Source organism: Aspergillus tubingensis (genome assembly GCF_013340325.1).
Source record: "Aspergillus tubingensis WU-2223L DNA, scaffold_8, whole genome shotgun sequence".
Classification (NCBI taxonomy): Eukaryota; Fungi; Ascomycota; class Eurotiomycetes; order Eurotiales; family Aspergillaceae; genus Aspergillus; species Aspergillus tubingensis.
In genome coordinates this window covers 1460363-1484606 of record NW_023336282.1, presented here as the reverse complement: position 1 = coordinate 1484606, position 24244 = coordinate 1460363, and the positions used below count along the sequence as shown (strand labels likewise).

The following is a 24244-nucleotide window of genomic DNA, read 5'->3' as shown; positions in this document are numbered from 1 at the left end:
CTTCACACGTAAAATCGCGCCTCAACACTATCTGTAGTAGACGGTACTGCACACGGAGTTTAATGCCCAGAACCTTCAGTAACGCAATCACGCTTCAAGTACTGCCACCCCCTTGAGCCCAGAAGGGAGCTTTACATACTTCAGACACACTGGCACTAGCAGCTCTCTATTACGTCTCGCACTCTGCATGGAACAGCGATTCCACTCAAATGTCACTGCGTCTTTGCCGGAAACGCAAGGGAGTAGACACTTTTCTACTTGGTAGCAGCACGAATCCAAGCTGTTGGGGTTGTGCGCGATTGTAGTGTTTTTAGAGAACATATGGTTTGTTCGTCATCCGTCGCATATATCAGATACATCAACTTCTGCAGTTCACTGTCTTTATTTACAAAATGTTGTTACTTTAAGCTAGAGGTTGCGTGGGGGCCCCATTCGTATACGCTAGTGTTACAATACGCCCCACGGGCGTTCGACTTTCAGTGTGGGGCCGGCCAGAAGTCAATCCTGTTGTCATGCATATCCCGCTAAGATAAGATGGTGGGGGCTGTCTGAGACCCACTGATCTGCAGGGTCTGCTGTGCATACTAATGCCGGGGATTTTATACGCATGACTAAGAGACGGGTTATGCTAGTTAGTGCTTATGCTTAACTCTCAGGGTCCCGATATCGCAATGAAAGGTATACCCATACTGTGGTCTCAGGACAGTGACTAACTATATTACTACTGATTCTGACAACCCTGATTAAAGACTTACTGCAGACTAAAAAAACCACGACTTGCCATTAGCTTCTGTTGCTCAAGCGAATCATGGGTCTTTTTTTTTTGTTTTCCTTTACTCGTTTTCTCCATTCCCTTCCCCTTTTGTCGTCATATGTGTCCAATAACATACTGGACTAATGAATTATGTATGAGAGTGAGTAACTGCCCCCTTAAATTTGCCTAGCGGGTCATATCTTCTTCTCAAATCCTGCAACTGGGAGAAATGTGGACCCCAAATCTAGTTCACGAATGAGCAGCAGGTCAGATGATAATTGAGTCTTCAGACTTACCTTTTTCTCATCATAGAACTTTTCGAAACCATTAGGAAGGTAATGCAGATCTGCGTTTTCTCCCAAGACTCTGGAGCCTGCCTTGATAGCAAGATCTCGTACCAGATCTTCGTGGTCACGTCCTGCATCAGCCGGACATCCGGGACCCATAAGCAAGATGTGCTTGGCCCCTTGAGGTCGTGGCCAGGCGCAGCTGGTTACTCCTCCCTCAGGGTCGCGCTGCAGCATTCAGTATGTAAGAATGAAGTACTTTTCTGCGGGTTTATCGGTTCCTGCGACTTACCGAACACAGCAGCTCAAAGATCAAATAGGTGCAGTCACTGAGCGATTCGTCCAGTTTTCCGATATCTTCAGACCACTGAACAGCATTGATGATGATGTCCTTTGAAAGTTCTCGTAGAAGCAACGGTGACCAGAACTGCTTCATGGTGCCTTTGGCAATATGCACCTTATCTTGTCTAATGATGAGCATACATTTACCAGCACTTGCAAGCTTGTGGCCTTACCCTGTAAATCTGCAACACCAGCAAACGTAGTGACCTTAGTTTGGTCAATAGCTCCGGGGATGCTTAGTGCCCACTGGAAGTTGACCCGACCGTGCGCTTCTCCGCAGGCGTCAAAAGCATGCAGTACCAACATATCTGAGTCCGCCCCAATTGACTTTAGCAGCCGCTTCTTCACGACGTATAGAAACATGGAGACCTTTGGATCAAGAGGTCGAGAAACAAATTTTGCAATTTCGTCTGCTGTCACCTCGAGCTTCTCCCGCGGTATCAGAATCGGGCCAGCCCAAATATTCTGCGGATAAGGGAACACTCGCAGCACAACCTCAACGACGACTAAAGTTTGCGCGTTAGTAACTATTCATTCCAAATTTAGAACGTTTCATATTGCCTACCGCCAAAGCCACCTCCGCCGCCACGTAATGCCCACAGAAGATCTGGCTCCGAGGATGCCCAAACAACCGAGCCATCATACTTCACGACTCTCGCATCTAGCATATTCGCTGGGTCTGAGATACACCCGTACTCTCTGGAAAGCCATGAAAAGCCACCGCTGATGATAGTGCCTGCAACGCCCACACAAGGGGTGCGGGCTCCCACGACTGCATTAGTTTTGTGTCAGTATCCGCCCACAGAATACGTGATCTGGAAGATTGAAGATAGAATCCTTACTTCCATATTCCGGTGCGACTTCACTCAGCTTCTGATAGACATCTGACCATGTCTGTCCAGCTCCGATCGTGGCGAGTTCCGAATCTCTATCGAGGTGAAAGCCATCGAACGCCGACATATTCACCAACACATCGCTTGCGGATGCGGACATGAACCCATGGCCGTAAATAGTGAAGTCCAGTTCTGTGGAGTAGAGGTAGGCAATTGTCTTGCTCAAAGAGTCAACAGATGTGGGTCGAAGAACAATATGAGGGTTCAGTTGTTTTTGGGCAGCCCAGGTCTCAATTCTCGATTGGTAATCTGGAGAAGTAGTACGAATTATTTCACCCGGACGCAGGAATGATTCCAGCATCTTGAGATGATCCTCCACGGTGCAGGATTCGGCCATATTGAGGGTGTGTTAGGTTTCAATAAGTTAGTGAATCGTTGAACTTCTGTGAAACGGAACCCTGTAGTAAGCAGTTCAAACCCCGCTGTGGCGGTTATATATCTATGGGAGGTTCGCGGCCGAAAGAACATTGTTCCTTGAATCTGCGTCATACTAGAGCGCTGAAGATCTGCATTCACCTTCTGGACCGGCCTGTTCTTTTCGTCTGATTCTACATTTCAGGTCTTGCAATAACAGGCTTGTTCGGCCAAACCGCGGTGGTTCGACGTTGTTGTCGCATATGGCACATCTGTGAGGGGAAGACCGACTACATCGGGAAAGTGGGCCCGCGGATCAATTACCAATTACCCTTCCAGTTCGGAAGGCCGGACCGTTGGCGACGGAGAAAATCTCCCAAGGCGAGGGGGCAAAACACTTCGCTGTACAAACATACTTAGTTCCTTGAAATCTGCGATATTATTTGATGCCTTGCACTTCTTAGAATACGTTTCACCGATCAAACGTCTTACAGAGTCTACCTCCCAAGATGTCGAACTTTCTCGTTACTGGCAGTTCCCGCGGCTTAGGCTTAGATTTAGTGAGGCAGCTAGCTGCCCGAGCCTGCCTCGAAGGAGGGTTGGTTATTGCAACGGCGCGGAAATGCAGCCCGAAGCTTACGGAACTTATCGCCCAGTCCAATGGATGCATTGTCTTCGTCGCTTTGGATATTTCCGAGGAGTCAAGAATCGCTGAATCAGCCGAGCAAGTCAGATCAGCATTAAACGAAAACAGTCTGGACATGTTGATCAATTGCGCTGGAGTTCATAGTGAGACACATGGAAAACTAGCGTCAATGTAAGTAGCCTAGCGGATCCATTCTTTTTTTTGGAGCATCACCGAGACTGACCTCAAACTAATAGGTCCGACCTCGACTACCAGTTGTCAGTGAATGTAACTGGAACACATAACGTTCTTCGCCACTATCTTCCCTTGATGCAGAATAGCAAGGTCAAGAAGATCATCAATATGTAAGCATCAAATGCAATAAGATAGGTAGATCCTCGATCAGGGACTTACAGCTTTCAATCACAGTTCGAGTGCATATGGCTCGATGACCAATGCACGCGAAGTATCGTACGCTCCTTGCCCGGCATACAAGATCAGCAAAGCAGCACTAAACGCCTTAACGGTCCAGTATGCGCTTTCCTACCAAGAGGAAGGATTTATTTTCCTCGCAGTCAGCCCTGGAGTAAGTTCTCACTTCCCGATCTACTGGTTAGTTAATATCAGAGCATCTAACGAAACTTATCAGTGGCTCCAAAGTGACATGGGTGGGAAGTATGCCGACCTGACCGTGCCTCAAGGTGCAGAGGCGGTATTGAACATTGCTATGTCTGCAGACCGTGCGGACAATGGCCGGTTTAAGAATATCCATGTCCCAGGGTGGGAAGCCTATAAAGGCCAGGACGTCCCCTGGTAGTCCGGGAGCGCAGATCATATTTCCCTATGTACTATTAGCACTATATGTCCAGATAGAATAGACCAGAGATCAGATTATTGCGCAACTACACAGTATGGAATAAAACATGGCATTGAAACATCTTGTTACCATGTTGGAAGAAGTAACAGCACAAAACTGCTTTTAAATTTGCTTATCATTACGTACTTGTTAGTAGTTGGATTGAAAAAAGGTGAACTCTTATGATATAGGCATGTGGCCAGGAGTTGCCTTTTTGGTGGTTGCGATTGGAATGCTCAGTCAGCAAGCCAGCCGGGTGGTTGATTTTCCCTTCCCTTCCCGCTCCGCACGCTTGACACTCAGCGTACCTTGCAACTATAGCTTCCTGTCAGAGATATTTGCAGTCGGTCGTGAAAACATCAGAACTTCCGATAAAGTTTGCTGCCAATGCCGGAAGATCTCACAGACACTGGGGATATTCTGCCCGCGGTATGTTCTGCTCATCCCCATAGGCCGGAATTATCAGGGAAAGCTGTGGACGCTAATCAGAGCAAACAGTGTGACCTATGTCATGCGAAGAAGGTTGCAATACCATAAATACCAGGCTTAAACCACATTTTGAATCTGACAACAATACAATGTAATAGATAAAGTGTGATCGTCGAGCGCACTGTGCCAATTGCGCAGATGCCGGTGTGGAATGCGAACGCCGGCGGCGCGGACGGCCAGCTAAGAAGAGAAACCAAAGGTTTGCTGTCATTCATGTCATACTGAAGAGTAATCTATACATATGAAGTAACTGATAATGAACGGCAGCACCCTAAGGCCCCAAGAAAATATAGTAACGTTTGAAAAACAGCCGTCACAGACACAAAGGTAAAGTGTGAGAGCTTGTCGGAGTCGTCTTTCTAGGCTCGGTGCGCTGAACAACTACAGAAGCAACCGGCAATCAGGCCGTAGGGCAGCGGAAAGAAACGTGAATAGAAGTACCGCTATAGAGCACAGCCAGCCTAACGACCAAGTTCTGGACTCAAGGGAGAGATCCTTAACCACGCCTACGCACTCGACACCTAGCGTCGAGGGCCCCAATTATCATGCAATACAGGCAAAAAACATAATCCAACTGGAATTGAATGACTCAAGGCATGTCAACCGCGGGAGACAATCCATACTTCGCTCTGCTCTCCAACTCGTGAACCAAATTGCAGAGAGTGAGCCTCAGCATTCGGACGAAATCATGGAAGAGTTTCAGCCTAACGATCCCGCCCTTTCGATTCCGGATGCACCCCCTCGAGAGCTGTTGTTTATGCTCCTACAAGGTATGAGATTTTTACATTGTTATGTCTTGGTCATGGTTGATGAAATTAGGGCCGCCCGAATCGATGTGCATTCAGTGGCCGGATCACATCTCGCGCAAAACATATGAAGAAATGGCTACAGCCTTGTTACGAAGTGAACCTCGGCTACAAGGTCAACTCCTCCATCAGTATAGCATTTGCATATATGTGAAAGCAATATTTCATATATATCAGGTGTCACGAACCGTGCGCAGCCCGCTCCTGAAAACACAGCTGTCCCAATCTAGGTCGACTTACATCGCAGCAACGATTCGGAGCATTGAGAACCTGAGCATACTCAAACAGCCAGACATCTCATCCATACAAGCTCTACTCTCAAGTGTAAGTCCCTGAGTCGCAGACATCTTTGGTGACGACTGCCTTATTCACATCGTGTCCGTAGGCATTGCTTATGCAGCACCTGGGGAGGCTGAACCAATGTTGGGTCCTTACCTCTTATGCTGCTCGACAGATTGCATCTCTTAATTACCACAAGATCCGCAGGGTACCAGCGCGCTCAGACTCGGAGTTAGAGGTATATAGTGCGGTATACTGGTGCTACTATCTTGATCGGACGTTAAGTTCCCTCCTCAGTCGCCCTCCGTCATTGCCTGATCTCGAGGTATCCCCGACGGATCTCATTGTCCTAGACCCATGTTCGCCATATGATACGCTTTTGCGTGTCCTTCTTGACCTCGCACAGGTTCAGGGGAAATTACATGCAGTATCCTCCGACCCGAAGAATGCTTCGAATAGCCAGGCTTTGGAGACTTGTCAGCTCCTTGAGTCCAGGATGCAGAGCATTCTTCGACAAATGCCGTCGGTACGTGTACCAGGACCACATATAGTTGCTTCTACCCCTAACAACGCTTCATTTAGAATCGCGCATCCCTCCCGAAAATGGTACAATATGATTGGGTTGCGGTCGACTTCTGCTACTACGCGATTTTCGTCGAGATCGACCGAACACGCTTGAAAAGCTCATTTAGTCCAGTAATACACAGGGAATGTCTCGTACATGCCCGACAGTCACTTGGAGCATTTCACTTTATCCAGCAGCATGCGGAGGAAATGCCGGGGTTTGAAGAGCCATATCCATCATTTCTTACATGGTTCGCTGATATTCCTGGACATATTTGATTTCATTTATTGACATTGACTATCGAACAGGACTTTGTTTTTCTACCCACTAAGCGCCTTCTTCGTGGTCATCTGCAACATCATCGGAACTTTGGATCATGGCGATTTTAAACTGCTTCAACAAATAACGCAGAGTTTGTCACAGTTCAAGCAAGATCCACATCTTGGAAAACTTTTAAACCTTCTCCAGTCGCTGGAAGATCTCTGCGAGCCGCTGTTCCAAGAGGCGGGTTCTGGTCCAGAAAATATATCATCAAACCTCCGTGCATCCGCCCCGAATCAAGCAATGGCACCTGTCACTACGGATGGCATTCCTCCGAGCGCCTCCTTCGATAGCAATTTCGGGCTAAGTGATGAACCGATACCGAACTCGGAGTTGGATGCCTCGGCCGACTGGCTGATGTGGCAGCTTTTCAATAGCCAGATTCCAGCGGGTTGGCTCAGCAGTGGTATGGACCCTTTTGAAATATGAACGAATGTTATCATTTCTTCTTTTTTGCGGGGGTAGGGGGGCGGGGCGGAATCAGTCAGCCGGGATCACAGCGGACGGTCTCGACGGGCGCTCGGAGTCTTTCTTCTTTCGTTCGGGATTCCGGTGGCTCGGGTAGTCGGCTATTCTATATTAAGTTTAGCTCCACTTTACCTTGTCCATCGTCCCAAATCTATATCTCACATTCAAGATAATCAACGAAAATTTGTAAAAGAATACCTGGACACAATACTCCCATTCAAAACCTTCATGTACGCATCCAATACTCCCCAATCCTCACATACAAGCAGCTAAACAATCCCAAAGCCGAAGCAAGCCAACATCACCACCCTACAAACGTGAACAGCCGATCATCGCCAAACATGCACTCAGAGCACGACGCAGGGTTCACAGTCCACTGCGACAGCTTGGAATGGCTTCCTCTTGCCCCGGGTGTATTTATCAAGATAGTCAAGCTAGTCCCAGAGACCGGAGAATACACAATCATGGTCCGCGCCGAACCCGGCGGTCTGCTTCCTCGCCATCGGCATGTTGAAAGTGCGGAGATTTACGTTCTCAAAGGAAGCGGTGCACACCCTCAAACTGGCGCATTTGTTCAGGGAGATTACGTTTCAGAAAGTAAGGGAGCCGTGCATGATCCTCTTCCGTTTGAGCATGAAACGGAGCTTTTGATGGTTAGCAGAGGACCTTCGGTGTTTTTGGCTGATGATGGGTCGGATTTGTATACGATGGATGTGGCGATGTTGCAGGGTATGGTGGAGAGAGCGAGATAAGTTGAGGTATTGGGGTTGGTCTTTATCCTCAGAAGAATATCAGGTTTAGACGTGAAAGATATGAATGTATCTTTGGCCATCCTAATGTGGAAGGTTCGGTTCATCGGCAGTATTAATATCCGTACATTGCTATGTATTATTGATTCACTTGTCTCTTACAACACTCTCACTACAATCTCACTATGCTTTCATTTCTCCCGCTTCATTCCATTGCTTTGTAATCGCGGTTCAGATAAACTTAAATACCATACTTGGTAGATGGTACTGAGAACCTTCGATTCTTGGAAAGAAGAGTGTTATACACACCTGAAGGATCCAGGAAAACTGTCCGAGATATGATTTACAACCGTATCAGTGTCGGCTCGTAGTATCAATGTGGTAAACGGGGTTTGAGTCAGGCAGCTCCATTGCGGTCCAATGCAGTAAGAAAAAGCTCAATGAGCTGTTCACAGTTAGTACTGACACATAGAAGGCTTGAAATGGTGCAGATGTACTCACCTTGCCTGTATACTTGTTTTCATTGCCAATCTTCTGACAGTCTGCCAACCACTTATCCAAACTATCCGGAGAACAGTGTAGCATATCATTGATTGAACTGTCCTTTTCCAGTTGACTGACAAATTCCTTCCCTCGTTTGTTATTGCCCACTCGAGAGAGGACAAAGAGCGCTGCTTTGTCACCGTACTTCTCCAAGTCAGGTGCATTCTTACAGGAGCGGATGCCTGATTTGAGTGTTTCCCGACCTTGGGGAGGTATCTAATTTTATTCAGTCCGGATTTTGTCAGCTTCAAATTCCATAAACTCTTCGAATAATTTCAGTGTTCGGGATTACTAACGTCCGCGTCAGTCAGCATAATAGTAATCACGGGCCGTTTAAGCTCCCCTGCACGGGCCTTTCTGAAGATCATAGGGTGGATAATATCTTGATTGACAATATCCCCCAGCTCTGGACCGTTCCAGAGCCGTTTAATACCAAGGAATCTGGCATCCTGGAATATCTTGTCCACTTCATAGCCCTCAGTGATATTCTCGTACAGATCCTTTCCGTCGTTGTTGGTGTTGAGAAATCGGATTGTGATACCCTTTGGTAAAAGAAGGGAAGAGACTGTCACAAGATGCCGTAACGTCTTCTTCATGGCATCCGAGTATATCCACATGGAGTTACTGTTATCTAGAATATGCAAAATGAATGTTAGTTTAACGGAGGACATATATCAATCTCCATCTGCAACAACGCACCACAGACAATGACCATATCGAATAATGCCAGTTCTACCATGGCTTTTTCATTGCCAGCAGGCACATGGTATCGTTGCGTGATGTTCGGCATTTCAGCTGCAGCCGTTTGCACCAGCGTCTTGATGGTTTCCTTATCCAGTGAAAACCCGGAGTAGTTGTTTGTGATGACAGTATGGTATTTGCGAGCCATCTGGGCGCGACGTCAACACTAGTAACTTTGATAAATGGTGATTGCCAGTTGACAGTATACGTACCATGCGCTGCACACGGATATTGTGCGAGGTACGATTGTTCGTCGTGGTGTTTCCACAATTTTTGTTCACAGTATTGCCGTAATTCGTGTTTGTTGTGTTCCCGCTGTTCTCTGTAATGGTCGAGTTGAAAACAGGGTTGATGTTACTCCCTGGTACAGACTTTGGTTCCGAGAAGTCGGTTGTGGGGGTTGAGTCAGGCTTCCCTGGGGGGTATGATACTTTGGCGGCATCATCTCGATCCTCAGAGTGTCCGCCAGATTCCACGTTGCCGTTAGCTTCCTCGGTTATTAAGTCTTGCCCTTGGGATATGTCCCCAAGCGAGGTATCCGATGGTCCGGAGGTCAACTCTGGTGTGCCCCGTACTGGCGCGTCATCTTGAGATGACTTTTCGATGGGAATGACCGCAACGGCATCGCCAGAAATATCCATTCCATCCGGTGCTCTATTATGCACCATTATGAGAGAGCTTCCAGTGCCCAACCCATTGGCAGACTGTTGCAGTCTGTCAGTTACCAAGCGTGGTGGGAGATGTCCATCACTTTTCAGCAAAAGGTGTTTGTGATGTTGGCAATAGGAACCGGAGCTCGTGGCGAGCTTCTTGCACCTGCCACCATGTTTTGCTCGTGCTTTACATTTCCTGAAGCGATGCTTTCCAAACTTCTTTTTCATACGGTAGTTCATAATTTAAGAGTTCAGACAAGCAGTGGAAGGAGTGGAAGCGTAACGATAAGTCCGTGTCGTGGTATGTGAACTGGTGAAAAACGGGGAAGGCCATAATGGAGAGAAGGTCAGCCCTGACACATGTTGGGAGAGTTGCCAACTTTAATATTCCATTTTTTTTAACACTGAACCACACATTTCTTAATTTAGTTTCGAGCGGGGAGGCCTATGCTTATGCGCGATTCAGCTTTTGCCCAGGGGAATTTGGGAGGGGACATGACGGAAGCGAGTAAATCCTGTCTGAAAAGTGAAGGAGGACCAGGAGGTGTCAGCTTAGCCACACGTACAGTAACGATCACCCGTCAAAGTAACACTTCAATTTACTCGGGGACATTGCAATCACCCTCGGGGTTAGCAGCTCCCCGATGTTGATGACGACATCTGATAGGAGGTCACATATTGCGAATGGGAAGACGCTGTCTGTTCTGCCGCAGACGCAGGAGTTGAGAATCAGCTGAGTCCCGGCTAGCACCTGTCACATCATATGTCACCGAATTTTTCAGCTAATCCTGCACGAATATGCTATATTTGTAGTTATTGCATCCTCTTATTAGTTTTGGTTCGCATTAAATGCAAGTCTGTGGATTTACCGCTGTACATAAGTCAGGCAGCCATGAGGGGTCTGCTCATTGCAAATTTTGCAACTGTCTCGCTGTAGACCAGCCGAGCCTGGTTCGCCTCAGCGTTCTATACTGCTGATTTCTGCGTCCCGAAACGAAAATCTATACATAACCATAGGTACTTACCACTACGCTAACATTGTAGCCTACAATACAAAGCACTAGTCTCTAGCTTTTGTCGCACTCTCACGAATTTACTTCACAATATTGATATGTGATTTTGTCATAACCACCAGAACCTGGATCAGAGATAGATGCAGCTATACGAATCCCGTGTTTTTCACGCTTCGCCACACGGTTCCTTGACTGGTGAGGGTACTCAGAGTTCAAACGTGCCACCACCTCCACCTTTGACATTGTCCGAAGTCTGCACATGATGGAAACGTCTGACGAAATACCCGGTCTGATTGGCATTCTAATTGCTTAAGCGAAAGAGGCAAAGTAGGTGAGAGTGAAGAGCGAGTTAATATAGAGAGCGGGTGGATAATAAGACCCTGTGGCTCGACTCGATATGGCTCAAGGGCTACTAGATAATTTGAAGAATTTGAAGCTCGACCGAAATGAAGAGGCAATCGCCCAACTAGTCTAAGTTATTTTTTATTCTTCTATTTTGTCATCTTTCTCCGCGGGGTTTCAATCCAATTCAATTCAATTCAATTCGTATTTTTATACCCTTCTCCGCGGGGTATACCTGGCCAGATCGAAGAGCTTGTCCTAATTTAGTGAGAGATTGCGGGCATTGTTGGACAGCTTTCGAGCAGCAATGTTTAGTGCATACATGTTTAGAATGTGTCTACGGGGTGGCCGTGGAATAGGAGTTGTCCAATCGTCCCAGCGATCGGCGTGTCGGACAGACATATCCGATCCACTTCCACCGCCATATTGGTGTTATGACATGCAACACTACCCAAGCCTTCAAATCTGTCGTAGCCCACATATAGACGCATATTAGCTAAATGGTCCTTTTGCCCATTCGGTAGGGATCAACAGGGCATGACTCGAAATATGCGGCTAGCCAGCACAGCCTTGTCAATGGGGACCAGTTCGCCTTTGCTACGATGTGCCTTGGCTTCATCAGACTTGCTGTAGACGGAAAGTGTGTAATCAAAAGAGAGCAACGAAGGAATAGGTTTCTTTCAGTCATAGATACACGGCCATTGTTCTAATTCGTCAATTGCACTATACTTGAGAGGTTCGTGTGCTTTGCGGCACTGCCATAAGACTTAATAAGTTTAGGGCCAAATCAAGCTCAAAGTGCAGGGCAGTGCAGTTCATTTCCGAACTGCTATTGCATCATTTGGTACGATTTCTGTTCTCCCAGGATACATTCGTTGTGGCTGTGCATACAGCACGCCGAATTCCCTGCGGCATCTGCGCCCCTACTTCGGAGTTACCTGAACGCCTCGTACCCAACTCCTCAGCTCCTTGCCACCAAAGTAGCCACTCAGGTACCTGTGCAGCCAGGCCTTTGCAATGATGTAATGAGATATATGGTTGTAAATCAAGCCAAAACACACGGATGGCAGGCATTGATCATTCTTCAAATAAAGCTCACCCTCTCTCTCACTTACTACTTCTTGCTTACTTGAACACTAAATTGATTTATCCCAATCCCAATACTCAGATCCCTCAGCACATCATGTGTCACAGAAGCTGGAAGCGAGGCAAATATGACACTCCAAACCCATGGGCCTGGAGCGGCGGCTTCCCCTACGGTGGAAGCCACAACAGCTTCTCTTGGAACAACAACACCGGAAATACCACCTCGACAAACTGTGGCAACACGACGTCGGAGAACTGCGGTAATACGACCACCAACTACAACAGCAGTAGGAATGTGACAACATGGACCGATACTGCGACCGCCTACCACTACAATAACAATGGGAACAAGACTACCCGGACCGGTGATATCTCGGCGAATGGAGGAAATGCGAGTAAGGGTGGCGCCACGGGTGGCAGGTCCGGTTTGGATTCATTTTTCGGTTACTCGCCGGAAAATGTTGTGGTTGGTAGTGGTGAGCGTAATTATTTTGGTTGATAAACTTACTTTTCCAAAGGGTGAGTGCGATTAGGCTATATTGTATTGCGACCGCATGCTGACATGGTTGATAGGGCTGAGAGGTTTTGGCTGCTCCGCACATCGATCTGCATTCTATGATATCGAGTCATGAATTGGTCGAGCGATCGGTTGAATAAGTGGTGTCTGGTTCCGGGAGCCAGCGAATTAAGTTCGTCACTCTGGTATTCTTTTCGACAATTCATTGGCTTTTGGTGTTGTTATTTGTATTACTTGGGCTATTATACGCATCTTTTTCAGCATCGTTTGTATGGTGTTTGCTGGTTTGCCGTTCTTGATGTTTGACACAGGACTGTCCGAAGTTCTCCACACTTGTCTATAAGCAGAGTCTGATTGATATGTTTCATTACCATGTTGAGTTGCTTGTGCTCATTCGATAATGCACTTCCATTGACCAGTGTCGCACATCTCCTGTAAATGTACTACATATTGGTTAATATGACTTATTCATTTGGCCATTGTTCGATAATAGCAAATAACACGAGGCCGTTAGGGTCTACGACTACCCTTGATAACTAGCGGTCATGCCGGAAAGGTGTTGAGCTCATTCCATTGAACTCCAAAATTGATAGCAAGATCGCAGAGTACTGATTCATACTTAGCACACGACAAGTTGCTTTCCTCCGTCGGTACCTATCTGTCCAACAATACAGGTCCAGCAAATGTCTCTATCTAGAGGTAAACAGAAGCATTTGTATCCCTTGGAAGATGCCATGCTTATTGCAGCTAATCGAACCATCCATTGCCAATTTCTAGAATCATTAGACGTTACCGGTGTCGAACGGAGCACGAGAACACCTTCAGGGGGATCTAGAATCTCCTCCCAACAATCGATAGATACCATTCCAGCCGATTTTAATAGGGCTGTCTGGAAGCTAGAATCGTGATTGCATAATCCTCTTGAGAAAGAAGGATACGCTGGGAACTGAACATCAGTCAGTCCTTTGAGAATATCCACATCTCCCACCCACTCCCCGCCATCATTGACGGAGATGGTTGTTTGAAGATAGTAGGCTTCCATGGTTCTGTAGCTGGTAGAATCCAAGCTCACAGGCCCATCCCATCCAGTAAATGACAAATGCAACGATGTACCGTCAAACCTTCCACCCACTGGGTTTCCATCAAATGGATGATGGTTGACAAGGCGCCACCGCTCAAGCGTGTGTTCTCGTATCTCCAGTTCGGGCGGGGAAACAAGAAGAGCAATGCCCGGCTTCCCCACGTTTCCGATGGCATGAGAAACGGCATAGGGCGCGAATCTATCTGCTGGAGTAGGATCGTATAGTAGTTGCTTGGCAATGAAAAGGGAGTTGCCACTGGAAATTGCAAACACCGCTTCAAGGTCTGGGGTATCCAGACTGATTGTACCGGACTCAAACTGGAGGATAGCTGCAAATGCATGTTCTCGAGATAGTAGACTTAAATAAACGGAGCTAGGAATAGATCCTTCGCGAGCTTGCTGCGTGGCGAGAGAGGCTGATAGATCAAGCGGGTGCAACAATGATGGGACCCATTTCCACGAGGTCATAGGGCTCTTTATGACGCTCATAGATACCGTAGCCTGAGGCAAGTAGTGTTTGTAGTAGTCTATTACCCGTCCAAGAGCGAGAAGTGAGTTCTCATGAAGAGCTTGTGTCGACCCGAACCGGTCCAATATATATTCGGCCACTTTCTCGGGCATCAAAGCATTTCTATCAAGCAGATCTTGGACCATTGACAGTGGAACTGTGTTCGGAAGTGGCTTATTACTGGGTGGTGACTGGATGGTTCGCCTTCTGTAAACGGCTGCGAGGTTATGATCCCCAAACACAAAGTCAAATAGAACAGATTCTCTGGTCTGCGGACTATCTTCCATAAGCTCTGCAAATATGTCTTCGAAGGCACCAGGTGCGCTGGTTGGAACAGCATGTTCCCTCGATGTCGCTGGCGTAGCAATGCAAATCCAGTCCTCTCCTGGTGGGACTTCGACGCACTCAATAATGTCTGCATCTGATGTCTCATATTCATCTCGCTTCCTTTTCATGCCACCATGAACACCTACTGGATGGTTGTGTAATATAGGCGAGAATGCCCACGAGTTGTGCCGAGTTCGGAAGCGAATCACATATTCAGACGGTTTGAGCTGATACTTGGAGCATAGCGTGCGAAGAATATTGATTCGTCCACCAGAGTATCGAATCATTCCGAGCAGGGCTTGCAGATTGGTTAGACAAAGGAACACCGACAATGAGCTTGCATCGTTTCCAAGCCAGGATCTTCCATAGTTGGTGCCGTATCGCAAGAGTTGCATTGCGATCTGTCTCTCTCCAGAATCATCCGAGAGCAGCAATTCAATGCCATCTCTGAGGGGGAACATCAGTTGTAGCAGTTTCATGATTGACTCAAGCGACTCCCGATCGTCGATAAGGTCAACCACACTATACCGTGATAAGTCCTCGGGAAGCTCCAGTGGTTTCTCGGCAATCTGATGCAATTTGAGTTGGTATATATAATGAAAGAGCCTCCAGAGTGACCCTATGAATTTTGCAGCAGAAACTGCATTGTCATAGGAGCCCAAAGAAGCACCAAGTGCTAAGGCCTGTAGTTGCTCCACTGAGATTCTGGAGTCATGCATAGTCGATCGTTCTCGTCTAACAGTGCCGTAGTAACGAAGACTCGCCAGTGGCAAAGACCAATATACTCCATCTGCACGCGGGCCAGTTTCAGGGGCGATTGCAATAGTGACGATTCCGCCTTCCTTCACCAGTCGATCTTTCTGGGATATCTCCTTTGTACTTGATGTAAGTACTACCAAATCCGGATAGAGATGCCACGAGGTTAAGCCGAGCATGATTCCCGCGTCTGTTATTCTTTGTGGCTCCCCCTTGATCAAGCTTTCCATCGCAGTCAAGGCGCGGTTAAAGTTAGACATAACACTGTCATAGCTGTTTGGCTTTGGAGATGGCTGGTCATCGGAATTTTCTTGGTCCTTTACTGCCACTGAACGGTTGTTGACAATTAACTGCACCTGGATCTGCTCTTTCTTCTTCGCTTGGTCTGCGATTTGTAACCAGGCTCGAGCACTGGAATCCCAGCTTGCTAATAGCGCTTCATCGATTTCATGGGCGGCAGCTAGTTGCGCCAAGTAGTTATCCATAATTTCAGATGATTGAGCTTGTCTTCTAATCATTGCCTGGCGATGTTCTACAATATCCTTCCAAACCCCCGTTGCTTCCTGATGAGTCCAGATGCGGGCCAAAAAACATGCGAGAAGATGAATGCGAAGCACCGACCTGCCACTAGTTGCACTAGCCCATATTGTCGTGCTATCAATGCCCCTAGATGGGTTCCAAAGAATCCATCCACGATGTTTCTCGGTTGGTGTAATTTCTGGGAAGTCTCTTGGGCTATTTCACTAGCACGTGTCCCATACGCCTCCAATAATAGTGGTACCTCCGGCAGAACATCATCAAATAGCACACCTAGGCGCCGAGCCAGAATGTGAAATGAACCGTCTTCCGCAGACTGTCGCCGGGCTTGAGAAAGCTGTCTTCCCACGGGTTGAAGTTCGGCAGGCGCCTCGACTTTGACCAGTGAGAAATCAAAGTTCACATGGGCAAGAGCAATGTTCGACTCGGCAACAGCATGTAGCGGAGTTGCCACTATGTTCTGGATGGAACCTGCCATTCTAGCAGTGTATTTGAATCAAAGAAGTGGAGTGGGAGGCGGGCCTTCATATTCTCTCGTGAAGCGCCTGTCAGCCTTGTCGTTTACTCTTTCGGGCTGGAGAGAGGGCGGAGGCGGGGCTTAGCGCGCCGATCCCTCATTGCGCTGCTCATGAAGCCACAAGTTGAGCCACGAGGCACATTATTAACAGGATCAACCTATACAGAAGACTTGAATATCACTCGTGGTCCACACAGCTTCAAGTGGCGACATACAATGTAATGTTGAGACAAGTCGTTTAAGCTTGGTCACATGGTTGGCGCTCAGCCCGCCACAACAAAGCACCTCATCGCGCTCGTTTCGCTGCGTGCTATATATAGTCAATACAACAACTCTATTGCTCCATTCGTTTTCTTCGTATTGCTTGCATTTTGCTGTTTCGCTTGTTCTTCCCTGTAGTTCGCGCCTGGGCATGTAATGATGACGACTACAAACCATAAAACCCAGCCTGTTATTCTCACAGCTACCAGTATACCTTTACTATCCCTTTTAGTGCGGAAACATGATCATCCATAGTGACAATCATGTCTCCTCGCTGGTTTGGTCGGGAGGAGTTCAGCCCAAGCGTCGTCGTTGAGATGGCAAAGCGATGGCGCATTCTGAGTCACGAAGAGGAGGTAGTTATGCAGGGCAGCGAGCAAAGAACTGCCAAGCAATGTCGTCCATATGCCTGCATCTTGCTGAAGGTACGACAAGTGGGCTCTAAGCCGCCAGTTTACGGAAACATGAGGATCTACAAGCAGATCCCTACAGAGGAGACAGTCGGCGACCGCCCCGAAGTACGAGCCAAGCAAGCGAAAGTTTGGGTTCCCCGTGAGCTCAGAGCATACCGCCAGCTCATGCTTAAGGTTTCGACCTTTACCCCTAAACTCCTGGACAGCTTGGAGGGAAAACAAGATGCCGATAGCCTAGTGCCTGGGGGTTTCATAGTCTGGGTGGTCTCAGAGGTGATCTCAGGTATTCGCTTGGGAGACGAAGAGAGTGATGATATCTTCTGGTCGATGGAGTACTGTGTCCGTGACCAAATTCGCAATTCCTTCAAGGAGAACTACCTGTAAGCTGACCTCCATATGCCTGACTACCATCCGATTAGTTGTTAGATAACCCAAAGACAATCACTAACTGCTCTCTCAAGAAAGATGGCTAGCTGGGGATGGCTTCCTTTTCCTCGTACCTGTGAAGATCTGGTCTGGGTTCCCGAATCATCTACCCTGTAAGTTATACCAGTGTACTCCTAAACAATTCCCTCAAGTTGACCAAGTCCGCCTAGGTTTTTCGTGAACTGGTTTATGCCCACCGAAGTAGTCGCGCCGCGCAATTGGGAGGAGGGAATCTTGTACGGCGCTGGCCTCCTCAAGCCTCCCGCATCCCCGACTTTCTCTATTCAGCTTTGGAATCATAGTGTTGAAGGTTGGCAGGGTTGAGGAATTTGATCTCTGTATAAGAGAAGATGTCCGGTGGGTCTGGAGACGTTTCTCAGGTGGCGATATCAAGTCGGCGTTGAGCGTGGGTTACTTTTCTGTCTTAATACTAGCTACATTCAAAAAATTATATGATTTGATTGATCGTTTGCGAGTCATGGGTACTATCTTGAGTACTAATAACATAAATTCCAAAGCCTGCAAGATAGCAAGGGTGTACTGATGAATTTGGACACAGATACTGTACTATTAGTATTAGTGTAGTCTGGACAAACCAGTTTTAATCAAGCTGTAGTTCCAGCTTATTACTCAATATCTCTCACTCTGACTATTCTTGTGAGCCATCATTCTTCGGTGCTCAAACCCGAGAAATGACGTTGAGACGGAGCAAGTTATGCTCACATAATATGCAGCTGACTCATCAGCACAACACCACCTCGGAAGAAGGCAGCGGCATCGCATGCGCATCGCATCGCATCAACCTTATCGTCACGTCCAACGCCCCAAACCACCGCCGCCGCGCTGGCTCGCCGAGCACTATCTCTATACCTATACCCTCCCTACCACCACATACTACATCCTACACACCCACCCGCCCACCATGCAAGGCTTCAGTACGTCCTATACACCCCCTCCCCTTACCATCCACATCACCCACTAACAAACCCCAGATATGGGACGCTACGTCCCCCCAGACCTAGAAGGCCTCACGACAGGCAACAAGCTGCACAACAAACACCCCCTCGGCTCACGCGCCCGCAACTTACAATCCACCGGCGCCCTAACCGTGCGCTTCGAGATGCCGTTCGCGATCTGGTGCACGACATGCCAACCGCACGAGACCATCATCGGACAAGGAGTCCGCTTCAACGCCGAGAAAAAGAAAATCGGGAATTACTACAGCACACCGGTATACAGTTTCCGAATGAAGCACGGGGCTTGTGGCGGGTGGATCGAGATACACACGGACCCGAAGAACACGGAGTATGTGGTCATTTCCGGTGCGAGGAGGAGGGATTATGGGGTTGATGAGGAGGGGAGGAAGGTGGGGGAGATAGTTACTGGGGTGGATAGTAAGGGGAAGATGGATGCGTTGGAGAGGTTAGAGGGGAAGGTGGTGGATAAGAAGCGCGGGGATGAGGAACGGGATCGGATCTTGGAGTTGCAGGAGAGACAGAAAAGGGATTGGGAGGATCCGTATGAGAAGAGTCGCAGGATTAGGAAGGTTTTTCGGGCGGAGAGGAAGGGGTTGGAGAGGAAGGAGGAGGAGAGGGAGAAGTTGAAGGATAAGTTGAGTTTGGGGATTGAGGTTGTTGATGAGATTGAGAGTGATCGGGTTAGGGCCGGGTTGGTGGATTTTGGGGAGGGTGCGGCGGATGGACGGAGGGCGAGGATGAAGCCGTTGTTTGGGGTGGAAGAGGTGCGGGCTGGTGGGGGGAAGAAGGAGGGGAAGAGGATGAAGGCTAAGGAGGTGCTCGAGGATCGGAAGGCTGCGTTTCGGAGTGAGTTGAGGGGGAATACGAGGGCTGCGGTGGATCCGTTTTTGAGTGGTGATTCCGATGCGTGGAGGCCTGAGGTTAAGAGGAGGAAGGTTGTCTCTGGGAGTAAGGCTGATGGGAAGGAGAGTGCTGAGAATGGCTCGGAGATGGAGAAGAGTGCTGGGGAGGTGGGAGAGACACCCCGCCCGAACCTTGCGTTGGTGAACTATGCGTCGGATTCGGAGTGAATGTGTGTCTGATGGTTCTTGCATCTCTACGAGGCGTTGCGTTGGTTTCAAAAACGATGATACCCCGGGTTTGGAGTTATGGTATAAACGGCATGTCAACTTTTTACGATTCACTTATGTATGCAAATGATATCATGCAAGGGTATAAGTACAGGAAATGCTCGATCAAGCAGAAGTAGCGGTTACTTAGCCCAGGGTGCCTTGGTCGTTACGTCCCCTTGAGGGTCGGCAGCACCAGGAGCCGGCCCTGGGGCTGCATTTGCCCATGGGGCCCTCGTCGGGGCCATCGGGCCGGGCGGTAGCCGGGACGTGTCGGGCAGAGTTGGTCCTCTAGCCGGACCTCGTGCTGTTGCCCAGGGTGCGGCAGTTCCGCTGGCTGGAGGGACAGCTTGAGATGTAGCCCATGGGGCTTTAGTTCCTGGACCAGATGCCTGGGGAGCTTCGGTTTGTCGAGGTTGTGGCGCGGAAGACGTGTGGACGGTAGAGGGCTGAGGTATGGCGTTTGGATCGCGGTCCCAGCTGAACAGAGAGCCGAACGGGAAGTGCTGTACCACGGGAAACTTGGACAGCACTTCGGCGTTGTACATCTTAATCATCCCCTGTCGCGAGTTAGTGTATGAATGTACAGCTCCACCTGCACGCAAATACCTTGTTAATCTTGGCCCAGCCGGTCTTGATGCCAGAAATATCGTAGAGCATTGGACTATGCTCCCAGAACGGGCCCTTCTTGACGTCGTAGATAAAGCCGATGGCAGAAAAGTAGAGGTTTCCACGACGTTCCCGTTCCACCACGTTCACCTTGGCAACACCGGTCGGGTCAGGTGCATCGGGCAAAGAACCTTCTTCTGGGACTCGATCCGTCTCCGATATAGCTGGAGCAAACTGCGCTGAGCCGAAGATATAGGGAATGAAAGAGTGATCATCGAGTCCCCACACGCCGTGGGAACCGGCGGGTTCCAAGGTATAGGTTTTGATAATTGATCGCACTAGCTCAAGGTATCTAGCAATAATCAGTGTCGTTCAATCAGAGACTAGCGATATACCCACGGCTGAATGACACCCAAAACAATGGCTCTCTCTTCGACACCAGGAGTGCTCTGTGGAAATCCATGCAACTTCCAGAGCCCAGCCAGGAAGGCCAGGAAGCTCAGTTCATGGCCAGTACCATAGTCTAGACGTTGAGGGCTTCCCCAGCTTCCCAGAAAGTATGCCTTGAGCTCTACTGCCGCCGTAGGCCCCTCGGGGTCCGCTGACTTGCGATTGAGGATCTCCGGAGAGAGACACTCCTCGAGGAGGCTGGAAACACGGCTTTCAACAATCTCGTACCACCTCCGAAAGCTGATGTTTCCGAATCTACGGGGGCCCTTATCGGGGGGAGCTTCCTCGAGAATAGCTTCTAGCTTGGAGAGCAGCTGCTGGAGTTGGCGAACCGGCGCGGAGTACTCCACAGCATCAGAATTCAAGGGCCAAGTCTGAACGCGTCCATCCTCAAGCTTAGCTGGAAACATTGACCGGTTAAGCTGGAGGAGGAATGTCATGATGTCCACATAAGCTTTAGAACACAAGAATTCGGAGACATCGCTGTGCTCGTGGATGCGTTTGGTGGGCTGGGCGAATGTGTGCCCCACCGCGGGGTCGAGGGTGGGCAACACACGGACTGAAGGGAGGTCCGCGGCCATGATGTAGCTAAGCGCGGGGGAAATGAATTGGATAGATGGTATCCAAACGAGTGTGGAAGTAGGTGGAGAGAAAAGGGGAATGAAGGATGGTGGGGGGGGAGGATGGAGGAAGGTTGGCTCGCAATCTGGCAGGGGGGCGGGGCCTTATCGATAAGGCGGCCAAGTGATGACGCCCGCCGATCACGGGAAGCACCTCGCGATCCAAGCTTCCCACCAACCAGCTCCTTCGCCGCCGTCCCTGATCCCCGACGGGCTTGACAGGTCCACTTAGGTCCAGTTATTGATTTCCAGGGGGGCTGGTATGCTTTGCTTTGCTTTGCTGTTGTCTCTGCATTTCATGGATGTTCAATATGTCGGACTCGCCGCGTCCTGTGCAGCGGAGGAAGAAGCGCGATTCCACCCTTCAGGCGGTCGACCTTTTGAATGGCCTCATGGATACTAACACGCAGAGGACTGCGTCCCGGGCGAATCGACCCGGTCCCGCCACCCCGCATCCCTCGCGTCGGCTCACGTACTCTGTCAGGAGAGATGCTACAGATATGATTGATGGATTTGGTCCGGTTTCTCAAACTGTCCCCCAAAGGCCAAGACATGCCCACCCCATCGAAGTCACTCCCCGTCGGTCATTAAGGTTCTCGGAACCCGTGCCTGATGAATCCACTCGGGATGGGAGCGATCAAATATTGCAGCCTCCCAAAAGCCCAGAATCCGAGCACGAGTCTGGCGATCAGTCAGATGAGCCAAGTGAGGTGCAGTCTTTAGAAAAGGCAGAAGAGGGTTTCGGGGATGACACTCATATAATTTCCCCACGCCCAAGTGCTGAGACTCCAGCCGAAGATTACTCGTTAAGCGACGCTGAACGTGATAATGAAGGCGGTCATATATCGTCCAAGAGTGACGAAGAGATGCTTGATGGCGAAGATCTGGCATCAGAAGTGGAACTTTTCTCAAATAATGATGGAGACGCCCAGCAGTCTACCGGCCAGCCTACCCCATCACCATCTTCCAGCCAGGAGACTCCTGGTCGTAAACCCAAGACACTGTCTGGCAGCGACATAGCTTCAGAACCAACATTGGTAGAAACAAATGAAGATACGAGCAACAATCCGTGGAGAGATGCACCCGAACAGCCGGCCGATAGGCGAGACTCCAGCCGCAGTGATGCTTCATCGACACAGCGATTTTCCACAATTGCGGTTGAGATAAGTACAACAACGCCTTTATCATCTAATATCTCAAAAACGGTGGACCACCAAGCGGGTGGACCATCGAGGGATAATGAAACGCGAACACCAAACCAAGAAGCCAATATTGTCAGCACCACACAGGACGAAGACCCACCATACCAACCATCAGAGGCATCCTCATCATCGGTGCCTTCGCCTGAACCTAGCTCATCCGAGGATGACCTTCAGCATCATTCTGCGGAAGCAAGTCCGCGGTCCTCAGACCCACCACGGCAATCCACGAAACGGAGACACTCGACTACGAGCTCACAGGGTACGGCCGGAGAAAATAACATACAGCCCGAACACCCAACCTCCACTGCTCGTCAGCAGACCAGCTCCTTTGTTCCCAGAGAGAGTCCCGCCGATAATCCCCAGCCCTCCCGTGACGCTAACCACCGTGGGGAACAACATGCTACGGAATTTGCTTCCCAGGGAGCCATAGCCAGGTCTGCCACCCAGGATGGACCTACCCAAGAGAACCCGGATCAGCAGAGTCATGGGGCTGAACGCCCGGAAGATAGCGCGTGGTTCAAGGAAGCCTATGAACTTGATGGCCAGGGCTCCAATTGGAAAAAGCTTGTCCAGAGCATGTGCCCTCGGAACATAGCTTCCAATGACGAAAAAGTTGATTTTGATTTTGAGCCTCTAAAGCATAAAATATCTTCCCTAATTCAGGTCTACAAAGGTATTATCGAGTACCTGGTATCTGATATTGGACCTCCAGAGTATGACGTGCGCAACTGCAGCGCGACGCTTGACGCGGTTGACAAACAAGGACGCCGTCACCTGGAGAAGGCTTACACGCTTTCGACTCAAGGGGATGAGGTCGGAGGTAGGACATTGGTGGAAGAATTCGAGATCCAAATCTTCCCGCTGTTAGTGAGGCTTGTTCTCGTCTGTTTTGAAGCTTACTACGTGGATCATCGACTCTTCCCGGAAGCATACGGCCATTTTCAGCATGCCATGAGAGTACTGCTAGGGCGATGCAATCAGATTGGTGGTCTTGTTCGGGGAAAATATGTGGCGTACCGGGCCGTCAGCCCGGGCTTGCGTCTGCCCCTGAAGCGACTCCTTGAATCGCTTGAAAACGGGCGCCTGCAAAAGGGCCACCGACGGAAAGATGTGGAGGTTGATAGGCATGCGAAGGTGCCGACAAAAACTGCTAAGCAGGGCCAGTCTAAGCCGACGAAGCCGACCACTCCGGCACAGGCTTGGACAGATGAAGAGGGCTACGCTCTTGTGGAGGGTTTGCAACGATTCCAGGGTAAGTTTCAAGCTCGTCTGCTTGGCAGGAAGGAAGGTGCATCGCGACATGCTCACAAGATGCATCTAGGTCCGGACCGCTACCATCGAATCTGTGAGTTCTACCACGATGGCATCGGTCAACGCGGGGAGAGAGAAGTGCGTAAACAAAGCGAAAGACTGTATCACCAAATTCTCCCGCAAATCCGGGAAATGGCGCGGAGGGGAGAAGACCACTGGGATTGGGGGTGGTTGTTGAAGGTGGTGGAGTGAGGATGAAAAGATATTTATTTTGGCTGCGGTAATGATAGTTTTGAGCGCAGTCGTGTCATATACCCCGGGTGTTTTGTTTGTTTTCTCCCGTTTTAGTATTAGTTGTTACTGTCTTAGCGATTCCTTGCCAGGGTACTCTCATTGTGAGAATGAAATTGGGATGTGATTGTCAGTCTACGTGGACGGAACCATGGAACCAACAACGGGCATTGTTTATTTTACGGCCGGTTTAGGGGGGACAACATGCGGAGCCCCCAGCAATGGC

The 24244-nt window shown here is 49.2% G+C and overlaps 10 protein-coding genes across 10 annotated transcripts; 6 read left to right on the top strand and 4 right to left on the bottom strand.

Moving 5' to 3' along the window:
- Positions 1 to 902: 902 nt before the first annotated feature.
- Positions 903 to 2613, bottom strand: AtWU_06849 (FAD-binding oxidoreductase; the record flags this gene model as incomplete). The annotated part of the gene is made up of 6 exons (XM_035501958.1): positions 903 to 998; positions 1051 to 1269; positions 1334 to 1503; positions 1557 to 1889; positions 1949 to 2155; positions 2226 to 2613. The coding sequence occupies 6 exons, from the start codon at positions 2611 to 2613 to the stop codon at positions 903 to 905; spliced, it is 1413 nt and encodes a 470-aa protein (XP_035357851.1).
- A 526-nt stretch (positions 2614 to 3139) lies between these two features.
- On the top strand, positions 3140 to 4072 carry AtWU_06848 (SDR family oxidoreductase; the record flags this gene model as incomplete). Its single annotated transcript, XM_035501957.1, has 4 exons — positions 3140 to 3447; positions 3513 to 3620; positions 3685 to 3841; positions 3905 to 4072. 4 exons carry the CDS (start codon positions 3140 to 3142, stop codon positions 4070 to 4072), a joined length of 741 nt encoding a protein of 246 aa, XP_035357850.1.
- Positions 4073 to 4498: 426 nt separating this feature from the next.
- AtWU_06847 (Zn(II)2Cys6 transcription factor) lies at positions 4499 to 7000 on the top strand (the record flags this gene model as incomplete). Its single annotated transcript, XM_035501956.1, has 9 exons — positions 4499 to 4540; positions 4610 to 4633; positions 4699 to 4799; positions 4868 to 4927; positions 4988 to 5370; positions 5420 to 5730; positions 5792 to 6211; positions 6268 to 6500; positions 6559 to 7000. 9 exons carry the CDS (start codon positions 4499 to 4501, stop codon positions 6998 to 7000), a joined length of 2016 nt encoding a protein of 671 aa, XP_035357849.1.
- A 380-nt stretch (positions 7001 to 7380) lies between these two features.
- On the top strand, positions 7381 to 7791 carry AtWU_06846 (RmlC-like cupin domain-containing protein; the record flags this gene model as incomplete). Its single annotated transcript, XM_035501955.1, has 1 exon — positions 7381 to 7791. The coding sequence occupies one exon, from the start codon at positions 7381 to 7383 to the stop codon at positions 7789 to 7791; it is 411 nt and encodes a 136-aa protein (XP_035357848.1).
- Positions 7792 to 8185: 394 nt separating this feature from the next.
- Positions 8186 to 9740, bottom strand: AtWU_06845 (uncharacterized protein; the record flags this gene model as incomplete). The annotated part of the gene is made up of 5 exons (XM_035501954.1): positions 8186 to 8233; positions 8290 to 8547; positions 8628 to 8962; positions 9031 to 9220; positions 9285 to 9740. 5 exons carry the CDS (start codon positions 9738 to 9740, stop codon positions 8186 to 8188), a joined length of 1287 nt encoding a protein of 428 aa, XP_035357847.1.
- A 2523-nt stretch (positions 9741 to 12263) lies between these two features.
- Positions 12264 to 12665, top strand: AtWU_06844 (uncharacterized protein; the record flags this gene model as incomplete). The annotated part of the gene is made up of 1 exon (XM_035501953.1): positions 12264 to 12665. One exon carries the CDS (start codon positions 12264 to 12266, stop codon positions 12663 to 12665), a length of 402 nt encoding a protein of 133 aa, XP_035357846.1.
- An 894-nt stretch (positions 12666 to 13559) lies between these two features.
- AtWU_06843 (similar to An11g05770) lies at positions 13560 to 16370 on the bottom strand (the record flags this gene model as incomplete). The annotated part of the gene is made up of 3 exons (XM_035501952.1): positions 13560 to 13622; positions 13672 to 16021; positions 16117 to 16370. 3 exons carry the CDS (start codon positions 16368 to 16370, stop codon positions 13560 to 13562), a joined length of 2667 nt encoding a protein of 888 aa, XP_035357845.1.
- A 563-nt stretch (positions 16371 to 16933) lies between these two features.
- On the top strand, positions 16934 to 19556 carry AtWU_06842 (Saf4/Yju2 family protein; the record flags this gene model as incomplete). Its single annotated transcript, XM_035501951.1, has 5 exons — positions 16934 to 17463; positions 17545 to 17622; positions 17680 to 17819; positions 18244 to 18444; positions 18502 to 19556. 5 exons carry the CDS (start codon positions 16934 to 16936, stop codon positions 19554 to 19556), a joined length of 2004 nt encoding a protein of 667 aa, XP_035357844.1.
- A 182-nt stretch (positions 19557 to 19738) lies between these two features.
- Positions 19739 to 21235, bottom strand: AtWU_06841 (phosphotyrosyl phosphatase activator; the record flags this gene model as incomplete). Its single annotated transcript, XM_035501950.1, has 3 exons — positions 19739 to 20155; positions 20205 to 20556; positions 20604 to 21235. The coding sequence occupies 3 exons, from the start codon at positions 21233 to 21235 to the stop codon at positions 19739 to 19741; spliced, it is 1401 nt and encodes a 466-aa protein (XP_035357843.1).
- A 350-nt stretch (positions 21236 to 21585) lies between these two features.
- Positions 21586 to 23979, top strand: AtWU_06840 (uncharacterized protein; the record flags this gene model as incomplete). Its single annotated transcript, XM_035501949.1, has 1 exon — positions 21586 to 23979. The coding sequence occupies one exon, from the start codon at positions 21586 to 21588 to the stop codon at positions 23977 to 23979; it is 2394 nt and encodes a 797-aa protein (XP_035357842.1).
- Positions 23980 to 24244: the final 265 nt, after the last annotated feature.